At 35.9% G+C, this 14771-nt stretch overlaps 1 protein-coding gene across 1 annotated transcript; it reads right to left on the reverse strand.

The window, feature by feature from the left end:
- Positions 1-1159: 1159 nt before the first annotated feature.
- LOC122279966 (ERBB-3 BINDING PROTEIN 1) lies at positions 1160-6099 on the reverse strand. The gene is made up of 10 exons (XM_043090887.1): positions 5937-6099; positions 5705-5821; positions 5513-5597; positions 5245-5394; positions 4955-5108; positions 2248-2463; positions 2023-2159; positions 1816-1907; positions 1536-1715; positions 1160-1400 (listed from the first exon to the last, which is right to left on the reverse strand). Exons 2-10 carry the CDS (start codon positions 5793-5795, stop codon positions 1318-1320), a joined length of 1188 nt encoding a protein of 395 aa, XP_042946821.1. The 5' UTR covers positions 5796-5821; positions 5937-6099; the 3' UTR covers positions 1160-1317.
- Between the last annotated feature and the right edge of the window lie 8672 nt (positions 6100-14771).

Below are 14771 nucleotides of genomic sequence, written 5' to 3' on the forward strand. Positions count from 1 at the left end.
ACCGACACCTTCCTATATAACATCACCCCCACTACAGGAAATCAAGGACAAAAGACAAACCCAATTGTTCATCAAATCCCACGACACTTGTGGTGTTCAGTCTTATTTCCAGTAAGAATCATCTGATTGTGTCGTTTCTTGCTCTTTTTCACTTAATTGGTTATGGCCTTCATCGAGTGCTTTAGATTCAAGGTTAAATGTAGACCCAAGCGTGGGATTCTTGCTAATGAAGAAAATGTAAAAAGACATCTGCGCCTCTACAATGAAGAAGAAAGGGGCAATATTTTCAATTTTTATTTTATTTTATTTTATTTTTAAGATCAATCGATCATCCAAGTTTGACCCGATCTTGTTTTGGATAAGTCAGGTCAGATCAGGTTGGCACCTAAAATGGAGATAACCAAGTCGGGTTAGGTCGCAAACCAGGCATTTTGGACTCGGGTTGCCGGCCTAGTTTGGAGAATATGTAAAGCGTTTCAACAACCTTAATCGAGAGCTTACAAGCCTAAAATATCCCCCCGACTAAAGCTCCATATCCAAAGTGTACTAAGTTCTTTCTATTTGTGCACACATGTATGGTCAGTGCTACTCCCACGGCTGGGGCTCCGCTAATGTATTTTTGAAGTTTTTTTTTGTATTTTTTTATATCTATATTTTAAGTACATTTAAATATTTTTAAAAGAATAAAAAAATTCATAATATTATTAAAAAACACTTGATCATTAAGTTTAAAAAAAAAACAATAATAAAAAAATCAAAAATCAAAGCGGTAGAAACCATTTCTACCGATAAAAATCATTGGTAAAAGTAGCATTTTCCCACATGTATTCGTGTGGGTACACAAATGCGCTTTCTTTCTCTCTGCTATTGAAACCTTTCCTTTTCCAGGTGCCTACGAGCTCCGCCCCGACCCTTTGGTTTTACTTAGTAGGATGGATACCTGAGCTGAATAGGGTTCGCAGTTCAAGCATATCTGACACAACTAACCCCTCTACTTCTGCCGTGATAGGAGGCCTATTGAATAGGGTTAGAGCTGAATACGATTATCACTTCTAGTAACTAAAACAGTGACACACAACACCCGCCTCTTATGGTCGGTCGATCGAAACCAACATTCTGTGCCTCTAAATTGTGTAAGAAATTAGGAACACTTGAAAAAGACACAAAAAGGCGTATATGCAGGAAAACACAATCAGGATTACAGTCTAAACACTATCATAAACCAACTCATCCAACCTGATACAATGGACTGGACAATAAGTACCAAAATTGACTGGGCGCGGGTTGAGAAATGGGAGGGGGAGAGGGTGGGGAAACTCATTCTTGGGAAGCGGCACCATTTGTTGTAGAATCCATAGGCTCCGTTTCTGTTGACTCCTCTGTTTTGTCTCCCTTTTTACCTGTAGTGAGCAAGAAAACCCAACAACAATCCACAATGTAACTTCACATAAATTTTATCCAGAAAGCATGGGGTATGGTAACAACAGGGTAGAATGGTTCAAAATTTATATGGTTAGAGCCATTTCCAGCTTTACCTTTCTTCTTCTTTCCACCACCTTTCTTCTTTGTCTTTGTGCCCAAGGCTAACCACGCCTTGATTTCAGGATCATCTATTGCCTTTGTGGGTTGCAGTTCTTGCAGAGAATGAGATGTAATCCGATCTGACCCATTTGGCATTAGTAAAACTGTGAATTTGATGTGTGCAACAAAATCATCTGCAAAACCACCAGCCATAGTTGTAACATTAGCACATCTCATTATCAACTGTGTCAATCCAACCAGGGTTCTGCTACAAACCAGACACAAGTTTCTTACCAGGCTTCTCATGAAGCACAGGATATGGCTGTAAGAGGTCATGATTAACACATTCCACCAAACCCAGCCGAGCCCTCTTCTCCTCCAGAGCCCTATTTCGATGAAACTCCACATGTACTATGAAATGTTGAAGAATAGAAGGGAAAAGAAAGTACCCAAAAACATTGTTTACAAAATACCTAGACATTCTCCCAAGGAAAAACATACCTAGCAGTGAATGGCATGATGGGAAATTTCTGACTTATTTCACTGAAAATAAACCTCGATGCTTTCATTTTCAAATGGTAGTTCCTGTCAACAGCTCTCTTATAAATAGTAGTCTGCTTCTCATCCAACAGCTTAGGCTGGAAATTCCATATAAATAGATTTTGAGGACACAAAGCAAGCAAAAGTTCACAGAAATGGCATGTTGATATTGATTCCCAAAATTACCTTGCCTTCACCTGAGCTTGTTACAATATCAACAGCATAAACTTCATTCTCCTCGAATTCTACATCATCGACTCTTGTTTCTGGACCAGATACACTCAGTACAACCTTATTACCATCTATCACAAACTGCTTCATCTGGTGGCTGAGAACACCTTCAACAATTTTGCAGTCAAATGCAGCAGCCACCTTCTGAATTGCATCAGTGACATCTTTGTTCTGCCAAAGAAACAGAGATTCAGAAAAACGTAATTGAAGGAGAAGCACATGGGAATTCAGTTTACCAATAAAACCATAGTAATAATAACCAGTAGATTTACATTAAGTTCTATAAACCCTCATATACTAATCAAATGAAAATGTGCCCCTTACATTGTACCTGTCTCTAAAATACAAGTGTACCAACCATGCAATATATAAAAGTGTGTGTAACAAGGATATCGGATAGAATGGATGACTGTACAGACAATAAACAAGTCAGTACCATGCATCTATCATTAGCCAGTTCCAATGTAGGCAACAGGGAAAAGAGGGAATCAAGTCCATCTTGATCACCTCGGCAAAGTTGCCAATGACTCAGCCTATAGATTTTCCAACTACAGATTCGAATGCTTGATCACTTGCAGAGGATTTGTTTTAGACAAATAGTGGTCAAGGTGGTAATCTGGGAATATTTTCAAATCAGAAAGTGATTGTGTTTCTCTATCAGAATAAATACGACAAAAGCCTCACTTGGGTTTTCATCATAAACGGAGACTGAGTAATGTAATAAAGACTCAAGTTCTACAAGCCTTACTGGAAATAGCAACTGAGGCCACTGATTCTAAGAGGAAAGCAGATGAGCCAACTAATCAGGGGCTTGAGAGCTCAATAGTGCAGCGCAAGGAAGAAGAGAACACAATTAAATCTTTCCAATTAAAAAAGGACTAGGTCAAGCTGGCATAATAGCGGTTGCAATAGTTGATGAGAAGCCCAGAAAAGAATACCATGTCAAGCCCATGGAACAAAAATGTATGATCATCTATCAGTGTAACTATGACAAGAAAAATGGCTTCATTGGAGTTTATCCATAGCCCACAGCATCTTCATCATCTAGAGACCATGTCAAACATAAAAAATAAAAAATAAAAATAAAAACCCTCAAACTCAGTATGTTACATGAAGAGAACATGTTAAATAGAAGAAAGTAAGACCAGGCAATGTTGACTCACAGCTGCGTCCTCACCAATATGCCAACAATTAATTCAGTCTCAAAAAACAAAATTGTACAGAGAAATTGAAATATTCCATATTATCTTGGCAAAAACAATTAAATTTTCAAATCAAGTTTGTCCAAAAAATTTTGAACGGATGTTTGCCAACATTGGGATATGGGAATTGACCACAAATAGATGTCCACCTAAAGCACCCCAAGCATGGCCAGACACAATATAGGCAACAGGGAAAAAGAGGAGATCAACAAGACATCGATCACCTCGGCAAAAGTTGCCATGATTTTAAATGTTTTAGCATCATCTTATGCTCATAGCGCTTTATTCGTACAGTTATAAAATTATAAATGCATGCAAAAACAGTATATAACTTGCCCTCATCCTTGAGCACCTGCTCACAGACACACCCACCCACACCCGAAACACCTGCCCAGGAAAGAGGAGAGCAAAAGTGTTTATCTTTCAAACTGGTCAATTTTTTAAAATATTTGTTCAAACACAATGGAAACATTATATGTCACATAGATTTTTGTCATGCTTGTCTCAATATATACTAGCCTACTAAAAGTCAGGCAGCCAAGTTCAAATACATGAAATAAGGTTTTTACAAATGTAGTGATATATCATTCCCCTATCAGAGTAACTATGACAAAAAGCCTCATTTGGATGTATAACCATAGCCTATATCAGGAGTTCATCATTTAGGGGAAAGCGCAAACTGAAACAAACTATTTCCATTTCAAAATTTGAGCGAGGATCAAACAATAAACAAAATCGTAGTCACTAGAAAAATGATAGAAATAAAATAGGTAAATACCAAACGTATTTTTGCCCTCAACCATAACCTATATCAGGACTTCATCATTTAGGGGAGAAAGCGCAAACTGAAACAAACTATTTCCATTTCAAAATATGAGCAAGGAAAACTTATCTGACTAAACAATAAATACAAATTTTAATGGAAGAATCAAACAATAAAAAAAAATGAGTTAGTAAGCAGAAAAATGTTAGAAATAAAATAGGGAAATAACAAATGTATTTTCGCTCTCAACTATACCATGAAAAAGACATTTTGAAGGCAGTACAATCAAGTCAAAATATCAGTAATAATTTCTTTATACTTTCGATTTGCAAGTAACATAGTCTTCAATAACTGCTCAAACAATAACTTTGGCATGATTCAGTAAGCCTGCATGCATATAGAACTAACTTCATAACTGTACTTATTATAAAAAGGGACCTCAGAACATGTCTTAAAGCAGAGTAACGGATGACTTGAATACATTACATCATAGCGGCTCATCCGCAGAAATAAGCACATATAAAATAAATTTCATCTATAAAACAAATTCTAAATTGACACAATTCTAAATAACAGCGATCATGAATCAATAGGATGAATTGAAACAGTCTTTTGTAATTAATTACTTATATAAAAAAATTCATTATTCAAATTTCATATCCAAGAAGTACCATAGATAATCTAACTCATAGCTTACGTTTCTTCCCGGCCTCACAAGCCTCAAAGCAACCTCTGCAGCGGTATTGGCTGCGGCAATAACATCAGCTGCCCTTCCAGTAACTGGGCCTTCCTGAAGAACATGAGTATGCGCCACTACAGCAATAAACCCATCAATGTGGCAACCCATATCGCTGTATCCAGAAAAATAGAAGTATCACATTTAGAATTGCCCAAAAATTAGTTCGTTGCACTTGGCAGCAGGTACGCAACATTTAAGCTATGATGACATTTTTTATAAGAAACTAAAAAATTAAAAGGAAAGCTTACATTTTTAACACATCACCTTCTTCCAGCAGTGTCTCATCGCTGGCAAGCGGAGAAAAATGAGAGACAGTGTTGTTGACAGAAATGCAAGTTGGAAAAGCAACACCCCTCTCGATTTTCTTCTTAACATTTTTGTACATGCTTCCAGTTTGCCTTTTATACACAAACAGTAGGACCCACAATCATTACAATATAGAATTAAAAACTCCAGATAAACTTGAAAAGTAAGCACCATAAATTTAGAAAAAAATTAAAAATTTAAAAAGCTTACTCTCGGATGTACGAATCACCCTTCTCACAAATGTCTACAATCTTAGCCTTTGGTTTGCATTCGGATACTACTAACTGCAAAGCCTCTGTTGGTTTTCCAAATCGTTTATCAATATATACCGCAACCAAAGAACAAAAGCAGAAGCAACTAAATCCTATACATATAGAGAGTGAGAGTGAGAGAGTTTATTACTGTTAATTATCTCGGCGGCGCTCTTGTATTTGGTGACGACTTCAGGAGAAGAGAGATCCAACTCCTTCTCCTCCCTTTCATCGTCGGACATCGTTATGAAGATTTGAGAATTAACAACTGAAATTTGGGAAATAAAAAAACAAGAACATTGAGCTACGTAAGAACCAAAAAATGATTTAAATAAAAAATAATTAAAACTGGCTCAGAAACAAAGCGCATCAGGGAGTGTTACATTGAAACACAGATAGACGAACGAAAGAGCTGGATTCAGCTCGGAGAAGATGATGGGGATGGAAGGGAAGCTGGTTTGGGCACTGGAGTTAAGCAGAGGACGTCAAAAGGTAGCACCGAATAAAAGGTGGCTCACCAAGAAGCTAGGGTTACAAACCCTTCACGCAGCGTTGGCTTATATAAGACTTTTTTTTGTTTTATAGCCTGGCCTGGGCTTTTTATTTTATTTATTTTTAAAAAATAAAATAATTATTAATAAAATAATTAAAATTATATTCAAATAATATTAATTACTTAATATGATAGAATAAAAATATTATATAATTTATCTTTTTTGAGTAGCTAATAATTTTTCACATTTTTCTGTTATTTCACATATTACACGTTTTTTTTAATTGCGCAGAACTCTGCCCCTTAAATTACTACCTTTTTTAATATCAAATTATGGAAGTTCATTTTACTCATAAAATATTGTTAATGTTCCAATTTTTTATTTTCTTGAATATTTAATTAGTAATTTCAAATCAACCAATTTATTAAGATTAGCGGTGCTACTCGCACCCGGGGTGGGGGTGATGTTTGCCCCCAGGATCCAGCCTTGCACCCTAAGGGTGTGCCTCCCATCTAGGGTTATAAATGAACCAGTCTGTTCAATAGCTCGCTCGGTACTCGCTCGGTTAAATTCGAATCGAACTCGACTCGTGAAAAAAAATAAAAAATAAAAACTCGTTCGTAAAATCAGATACCTGCTCAATTCGTAAATGATACATACCCGATAAAACTCGACTCAAGTCAATTAAGGCTCGTTTAGGCTCGCTTGTTTATGCTCGACTCGATTAAAACGAATTCATATATTGATAAATATATATATACACCTATGCATGTATATATGTATTAGCTAATAATATAAGCATACCATTTTTATAATAAAATATATAATATGTATTCTAATTACTTATGTCTATATAATGAATATACTTCATAGATATATTTTATAATTTGTAAAATAATTAGTCAATAAAATTTAATAATTTTATATACTAGTATGTAGGAACCATATATGAAATAGATATATGCTATCATATTAAGTGTATGTATTAATAATATATGTAGGCATATAATATATTATTATTTTGGATAAATATCAACTAGTTAGATATTAATTATTTATAAATTTTATAATTTAATAGAGGTTCTACTTGTTAGTTGTATAAATTCAATATTAGTTCCTTTTTTTAATTTAATTTATTAATTATTAAATCTTATTCCAAAAAAAAAAAAATTCAAGCTCGAGTCGAGTTCAAACAAAAAATTAAAAAAAAATCTCGAGCTCGAGTATTTTGAGTTGAGCTGAGCTCGGCAAGTCAAAAACCGACTCGGCTCGATTACAGCCCTACTCCCATCCAAGTGCGGGGAGCAAATTTGGACCCCTAGTCTATCTAGCCCCTACTATCCTCTCACGTTAGGCCCAAATGGGCCCATGGCCCACTAGTCCCAAAACTTTTTTGTGGGCCCAAAAATGGCTCATAACCTTTTTTCTTGACCATTTTGAGCCTAGATATTAAAAAAACTAAAAACTATATTATACCTATTACAAAAAATGAAACGAAGGTTATTAAAGCATAAAACAGGAAATTTAATTTTAACTATTGAGTTAGTAACCTTTAAGGCCTCGTTTAGTTACATAATGAGATGGAATTTGTATAAAATATTTTTAAGATATTATTTTTTTAATATTATTTTATTTTTAGATTTGAAAAAGTTAAATTATTTTTTTGTATTTTGATTGGGAGTTTGATAAAGTTGTAATGATTAGATGAGATAAGATGTGATGAGATGAGATTGTTTGTAAAAACAAACTAGGCTAAATTTTAACTAATAATACTTAGCTATTACAATAATACAAATTAATTTAAAACTATTAAAAATTAATATGAAAATATTACAATTGTCAAATAATTTAAATGAATAATAATGTTGCAATGAAATTACAAGTTGCAGCAAAATCAAGATGACTGACATTGACTTTGGGGGAAGGGGGGTGGTGGGTGACTCACTCAAAAAAATGAGTAGCACTAAAGCTATCTCAAGTGCAGGAGGATGTCGTGTAATAATTAGGAATAAATTCCTAAATCGTCTCCTCAGGAAAAGTTGCTTAAAAATCGAACTCGTTGAAAAGGGTGAAAAACTTCACAAAGAGAAAATAAAATGATGGTATGTGCAATGGATGGAAAAGGATACTAGTCATGGACTAGATTCATGTTTTTAGATTTTGATTGTCGGATTGGAATGTAAAGGACTAATAGATTAAACTCATAAATTAATAAAACTAAATTAAGAATTAAACTAAATTAGGAAGTAATTGACAAAACATGCACTGAAAATTGAAAAGCCCCAAAATCAATGTTCTAGGGTTCATCATTGTATTCAAATCACAAATTCTCAAATTAAACCACCGTAATTGTAATCACTATTAAAATGAAAGCTTAACGAAATGATAAAAATAAATAATATGAATTAAATGAATAACAAATAAATTATTCAAACGTCTAAATCAAAATTCTCTAAAATAATTCAGAAACTCAAAACTAAAATGAAATAGCAAGTAGGGAATTGGAAAGATCAAGCCAATTGAATGAAGATGAAAATTCGAAGCGGTGGAGGAGGCTGAGCTGCAGTGGCAATTGAACCCCTCAAAGAGTTCTTCAATCTGCTGCAGTGTGAGTGAATGATCCAGTGAAAATTGTGTAGTTGCGTGAATGATCGATTGTATGAATCCTCCTCTCCGAATCTGAATGAAAATCAAAGGAAAAATAAATTATAAGTGTTTCTCTAATCAAAACAGAGTTTTCCAGGCCAAAAGTCGGCCATAAGATGTAAAAAATCATTTATATACTCTGACGGTGGAATAAACACTAATCTGTAAAATACGATATTCGCTCTAGCGGAGTGTCGAGCGAACATCGAGCGTTTGACTCTACCTAAATTCGCTCGAGTGGAGGGTCGAGCGAACATCGAGCGTTCCACTCTGCCTGACTTCGCTCGAGCGGCCAAATGCCTCCACTCGAGCGATCTCCTTTCCCGCACACCCGCTCGAGCCCATTGTAGAACGAAAGTCGAGCGTTTAAATCTGTCTGAATTCGCTCGAACGATATGTACCATAATCCATAGTAATCAACAGTTGATAAAATTAAAGCAGAAATTCATGCTTTTAATCAATTAAAATTACAACTTTGATTTATTCATTTTTCCATATAAAACCAATGATAAAGTAATGAAAGAATTAATATATATTGGTTCCAAAAGCATTAAAAATGCAATAATTCAGCTCAATCACACCCTCCAACTAGCATTTTGCTAGTCCTTGAGCAAAATAGTGAAAATTAATTGAGATGAATATTGCATAAAGATTGAAATTCAAACAAAAACAATCAAACACAACTCTGAATTCTCACAAAAGTGACACATTACTACTCAACCCCCAAGGGTTATACCCATCAAGACTATCTCAACAATCTTTCACATAGAATTAAGGCAAATGTCTCAGAACTCAAATGTGTGTGTGGAGCTAGACCGGTTGTGTGTTCCTCATTACTAACCATGATTTGCTATAGGATTTTTCAATCTTAAGATTAATCATTGCTGATTCTAACTACCTCAAAGTCCAAGGGACTAGCAGTTTTCACGCCAGCTCTGTTTTTAAAGGTTGGACACTCAACCCCCAAAGTTTTGGGTAACTATTTCTAACCCTTTTTACTTAGGAAAGTTCACTAAGTCGCCTTTATTCATTTTCTCTCTGTTTTGTTTTTCTTTTTTTCTTTTCTTTTTTTCTTTTCTTTTCATTCTAATCTTTTCAAATCCTTTTCTTTTTTTTCTTTTTTTTTTCTTTTTCTTTTTGACATGGCTCGGTAGTCCTGCAGTTTACTTCTCCAGTGTTAAATCAATGAATGGTAAATAAAGAACACTACAAGCGTAAGCATGTGCAAAATGTCCTTCAAAATTTGCCTTTCGTTCTATAAAAATTTTATCAAGTTTCATCTCAATAAGCATAACATCCCGGTGTTTCAAGCCACATATCAACAAAAAATGATGCATCAAAAATCATGCTCTATGTTTAAGCTAGAAAATAAATCTTCACAAATGATCCCGCTCAACTACTCCACCAAGATGCTCAAATTTCACAAATCTTATTTTTTTATTTTATATATATTTTATATATTTTTATATATATTTTTTTTAAACTGTGCACACATGCTACCCCCCAACTAGTGAGAGAAATAGTCCTCAATAAGTCGAACGAAAGAAAACAAAGTGCACAAACAAAACATGCAAAATAAACAAATAACATGAAATATAAAATCAAAGCAAAAGAACAAATAAAAACAAAGCAAGTAAAGAAAACTGTAAAGAATGAGAAGCAAATCAAAAAACTTCCCTGGGGTCTTGCACAAACAAGATCTCTTCATGTGGATCAAAGACCTTCAGAAATGACTTTAGATGTTGTCCGTTGACAGTGAAGCTATTACCATTCTTCGGATTGACAATGTCTACCGCACCATGAGGATGAATGGTCTTTACAATGTACGGCCTACTCCATCGGGATTTCAACTTTCCAGGAAAAATGTGCAAACGAGAATTGTAAAGGAGGACTTCCTGGCCAAGTGTGAAATGCTTTGGATGAATTTTCTGATCATGCAGAATTTTCATGCGTTCCTTTGCAAGCTGATCGTTGTCATAAGCATTCCGACGAGCTTCATCCAATTCATTGATCTGCAATTTTCTCAACCCTGAAGCTTCATCAAGTGACATGTTAACATGTTTTATGGTCCAAAGAGCTCGATGCTGAATATCAACAGGTAAATGACAAGCTTTACCATAAACTAATCGATAAGGAGACATCCCTAGATTTGTTTTAAAAGCTGTCCTATAAGCCCACAAAGCATCAAGAAGTTTAACCGACCAATCTTTCCTATTAGGCTTGATGGTTTTCTCTAAAATAATTTTTATCTCTCTATTTGCCAATTCAGCTTGCCCATTTGTTTGAGGGTGATAAGGGGTAGAAACTCTGTGTGTGATACTTTATTTCTTCACAAGTGTAGAAAATGGTTTATTGCAAAAATGAGAACCCCCATTACTTATAATAACTTTTGGTATGCCAAAATGAGCAAACAAAGATTGCAAAAACTTCAGGACAACATGATGGTCATTTGTTTTACAAGCAATGACCTCCACCCATTTTGAAACATAATCCACAGCCAATAGAATATATGTGTTTCCAAAAGAAACTGAAAAAGGTCTCATGAAGTCTATTCCCCAACAATAAAAAATTTCTAAAGTAAGAATAGGGGAAAGAGGCATCATGTCTCTTTTGCTAATGGATCCCAATTTTTGACAAGGCTCACAAGCCTTGCAAAAATTATAAACATATTTAAATATGGAAGGCCAGTAAAAACCGCTTTGCAAAATTTTTGAAACTGTTTTCTTTGCTGAAAAATGACCACCACATGCACCCATATGACAAATCTCAAAACTGAAGAAAACTCATCATCAGGAATGCAGCTTCTAATCAATTGGTCCGAACAATATTTAAAAAGATATGGATCATCAAAATAAAAGTGTCGTACCTCAGAGAGAAACCGACGCTTATCTTGGGTGGACCATTCAGAAGGCATTCGCTCAGTCACCAGATAATTGACTATGTCAGCATACCAGGGAGCTCTATCAACCACAAACAGCTGCTCATCCAGGAAACTATCATCAAGAGGAAGGCTGACATTTGAAGAAGGAGATGATGACAATCTAGAGAGGTGGTCAGCTACCACATTTCAACTCCTTTCTTATCCTTAATGTTGATGTTGAACTCTTGAAGTAATAGAATCCAGCGAATCAAGCGTGGTTTTGCATCTTTCTTAGCCAACAAATACTTAAGAGCAGAGTAGTCAGTGAAAATAGTAACAGAAGAACCAAGAATATAAGTCTGAAATTTATCAAGTGCAAAAACCACTGCAAGCAATTCTTTTTCAGTAGTGGTATAATTTTTCTGGGCATCATTCAAGGTTCTACTAGCATAATAAATCACAAATGGCCTATTATCCACCCGCTGCCCCAAAACAGCTCCTAAGGCATAGTCACTAGCATCTGTCATAATCTCAAAGGGAAGGTCCCACTGCGGAGGTTGCACAATAGGTGCAGTGGTAAGCGATTTCTTAAGGGTATCAAAAGATTTTTGGCACTCATCAGTCCAAACAAATTCAATATCATTTTGTAAAAAAGTGCACAAAGGTTTTGCAATAGAACTAAACCCTTGAATAAACCGCCTATAAAAACCAGCATGACCAAGAAAAGAACGAATATCCCTAACTGTCCTAGGAATAAGAAGTTTAGATATTAATTCAATCTTTGCCTTGTCAACCTTTATACCCTTAGAAGAAACAATATGCCCCAATACAATGCCCTGAGTAACCATAAATTGGCATTTCTCCCAATTAAGTAAAAGATTTTTTTCCTCACATCTCTGGAGAATACGTGCCAAATTATGCAAACAACTCTCAAAGAATTTTCCAAAAACAGAGAAATCATCCATGTATATTTCACAAATATCATCAATCATGTCAGAAAAAATACTCATCATGCATCTCTGAAAAGTAGCTGGAGCATTACACAAACCAAAAGGCATTCTAGTAAAAGCAAAAGTGCCAAAAGGACAGGTGAAAGTGGTTTTCTCCTGATCCTCAGGCGCTATAGCAATTTGATAATAACCAGAGTAGCCATTCAAGAAACAATAATATGCATTACCAGCTACTCTTTCCAAAATTTGATCCAAGAATGGTAAAGGAAAATGATCCTTCCTACTGGCTGAATTAAGTTTTCTATAATCAATGCACATTCTCCAGCTAGTAATCATTCTAGTTGGAATCAACTCATTTTTATCATTTTTTATGACAATCAAACCAAATTTTTTTGGTACCACTTGAGTTGGACTTACCCACTTACTGTCTGAGATGGGATAAAAGATACCCACTGTGAGTAGGTTAAGCACTTCCTCTTTCACAACTTCCTTCATGGTAGGATTGAGCCTACGTTGAGCATCATGAACCGGTCTAGCATCGTCTTCAAGATGGATTCTGTGGGTACATATAGCGGCATCAATGCCTTTGATGTCGGCTATTGTCCAACCAATTGCGCCTCGATGCTTCTTTAATACTTCAATCAACTGGGCTTCATCCTTCTGATTTAGCTTTGAGGAAATCACCACCAGAAAAGTGCCTTCTTCAGGACCAAGAAACACATACTTTAAATATTGAGGAAGTGGTTTCAGCTCCAACTGGGGAACTTCTTCCTCTGAAGATTTAAACATGTCTGGTGGTGGTAGAGTTTCAAACTGAGGTTTCCATCTTGCTCCCGCAAATTGTACTTCAAGTGGTAAAGAAAAATCTGCAAAACAATCAAAAAAATCAAAGTCATCTTCATTGATATGATCAATTTTCTCATCAAGTAAAAATTCAGGTGTCTGAAAAATATAATCATCATCAGATAAGGGAGAAGTTGAGCAAATAAAATCTGTTGGTGTCAAACTCTCCACAGCATTCAAATCACTTGTGTCATCAAATTGTTCTGGCATCTTGCAAGCGTTGAAAACATTCAACTCAAGTGCCATGTTTCCAAGGGTAAGCTTCAAAACTCCACTTCTGCAATTGATCAAAGTATTTGATGTAGCTAGAAATGGTCTTCCTAGGATGACAGGAGCTTGGTAAATAGTGGAGACCGGCTGCTGCATGTCAAGAACCACAAAATCCACTGGGTAGTAGAATTTGTCCACCTGGACCAACACGTCCTCTACAATACCCCTCGGTACCTTAACTGATCTGTCAGCCAACTGTAGCATGATGGAGGTCTTTTTCAGCTCACCCAATCCCAACTGCTCATATACTGAGAACGGTAGCAAGTTCACACTACTCCCCAAATCAAGTAAAGCTCTCCCGATGCGTGATTCACCAATCATAATGGAAATGTTGGGAGAGTCGGGATCTCCAAACTTCTGAGGAGTCTCGCTCAATATCAATGCACTAACTTGCTCCGTTAGGAAAGCTTTCTTCTTCACATTCAGCTTTCTCTTCACTGTGCACAAGTCATTCAAAAATTTTGCATATGAAGGCACTTGTTGTATGGCATCCAAGAGTGGAATATTGATCTTCACTTGCTTAAAAATCTCTTGAATCTCCGTGTGATACTTGTTCTTTTGGCTAGCTGCCAATCTCTGAGGATAGGGAATCACAGGTTGGTATCCCTTACTAGTCTCAATGTCTATACTCACAGGCTTCTTCAGCTCTGTTCTCACTACCTTTAATTCTTTCTCAACTTTATCAGTCTCTGTTACATCTTCAGGTGTAGGACCAACTACCTGTGTGTCTATAGGCATCTCTAGTTGGGGAACTTCCTTCCCACTTCTCAAAGTAAGAACTGCCTTTGCTGTCTCAATAACATCCCCTAAGACATTATGCACTTGCTGTTGTTGCTGCCTGTATACTTGAGGATTAAGCTGAGGCTGCGCTGGAAATTTCCCTTTCTCTAGGGTGCTCAAAGTCGTGCTCATCTTATTTATAGTGCCTCTCAACTCATTTATGGCCTGAGTGTTCTGATTATTTGTGGTGGCCTGAATCTGCATGAATTCCTGAAGTGTATTGGCCATCTGAGCCATACTGTCATCTAGAGTCTTCTTTGCAGATGATGAAGGCTGAGAACTCTGTGCAGCTACATGAGGCTGAAATCTAGGAGGAGCTACATAAGGATAGCTCTGAGGATTCTGATATGGCGGATACTGGTGCTGAGGAGCACC

This window comes from Carya illinoinensis, chromosome 10 (assembly GCF_018687715.1).
Source record: "Carya illinoinensis cultivar Pawnee chromosome 10, C.illinoinensisPawnee_v1, whole genome shotgun sequence".
Classification (NCBI taxonomy): domain Eukaryota; kingdom Viridiplantae; phylum Streptophyta; class Magnoliopsida; order Fagales; family Juglandaceae; genus Carya; species Carya illinoinensis.

What these genes read in the sequence shown, in the direction of transcription:
- LOC122279966 (XM_043090887.1), bottom strand. Translation starts at nt 5,795, where the DNA reads ATGTCCGACGATGAAAGGGAGGAGAAGGAGTTGGATCTCTCTTCTCCT. An exon ending in TTGTGAGGCCGGGAAGAAAC is followed by an intron (nt 2,464 to 4,954) that starts GTAAGCTATGAG and finishes TTTCTTTGGCAG; the next exon opens with AACAAAGATGTCACTGATGC. An exon ending in ATCATGCCATTCACTGCTAG is followed by an intron (nt 1,908 to 2,022) that starts GTATGTTTTTCC and finishes TCATCGAAATAG; the next exon opens with GGCTCTGGAGGAGAAGAGGG.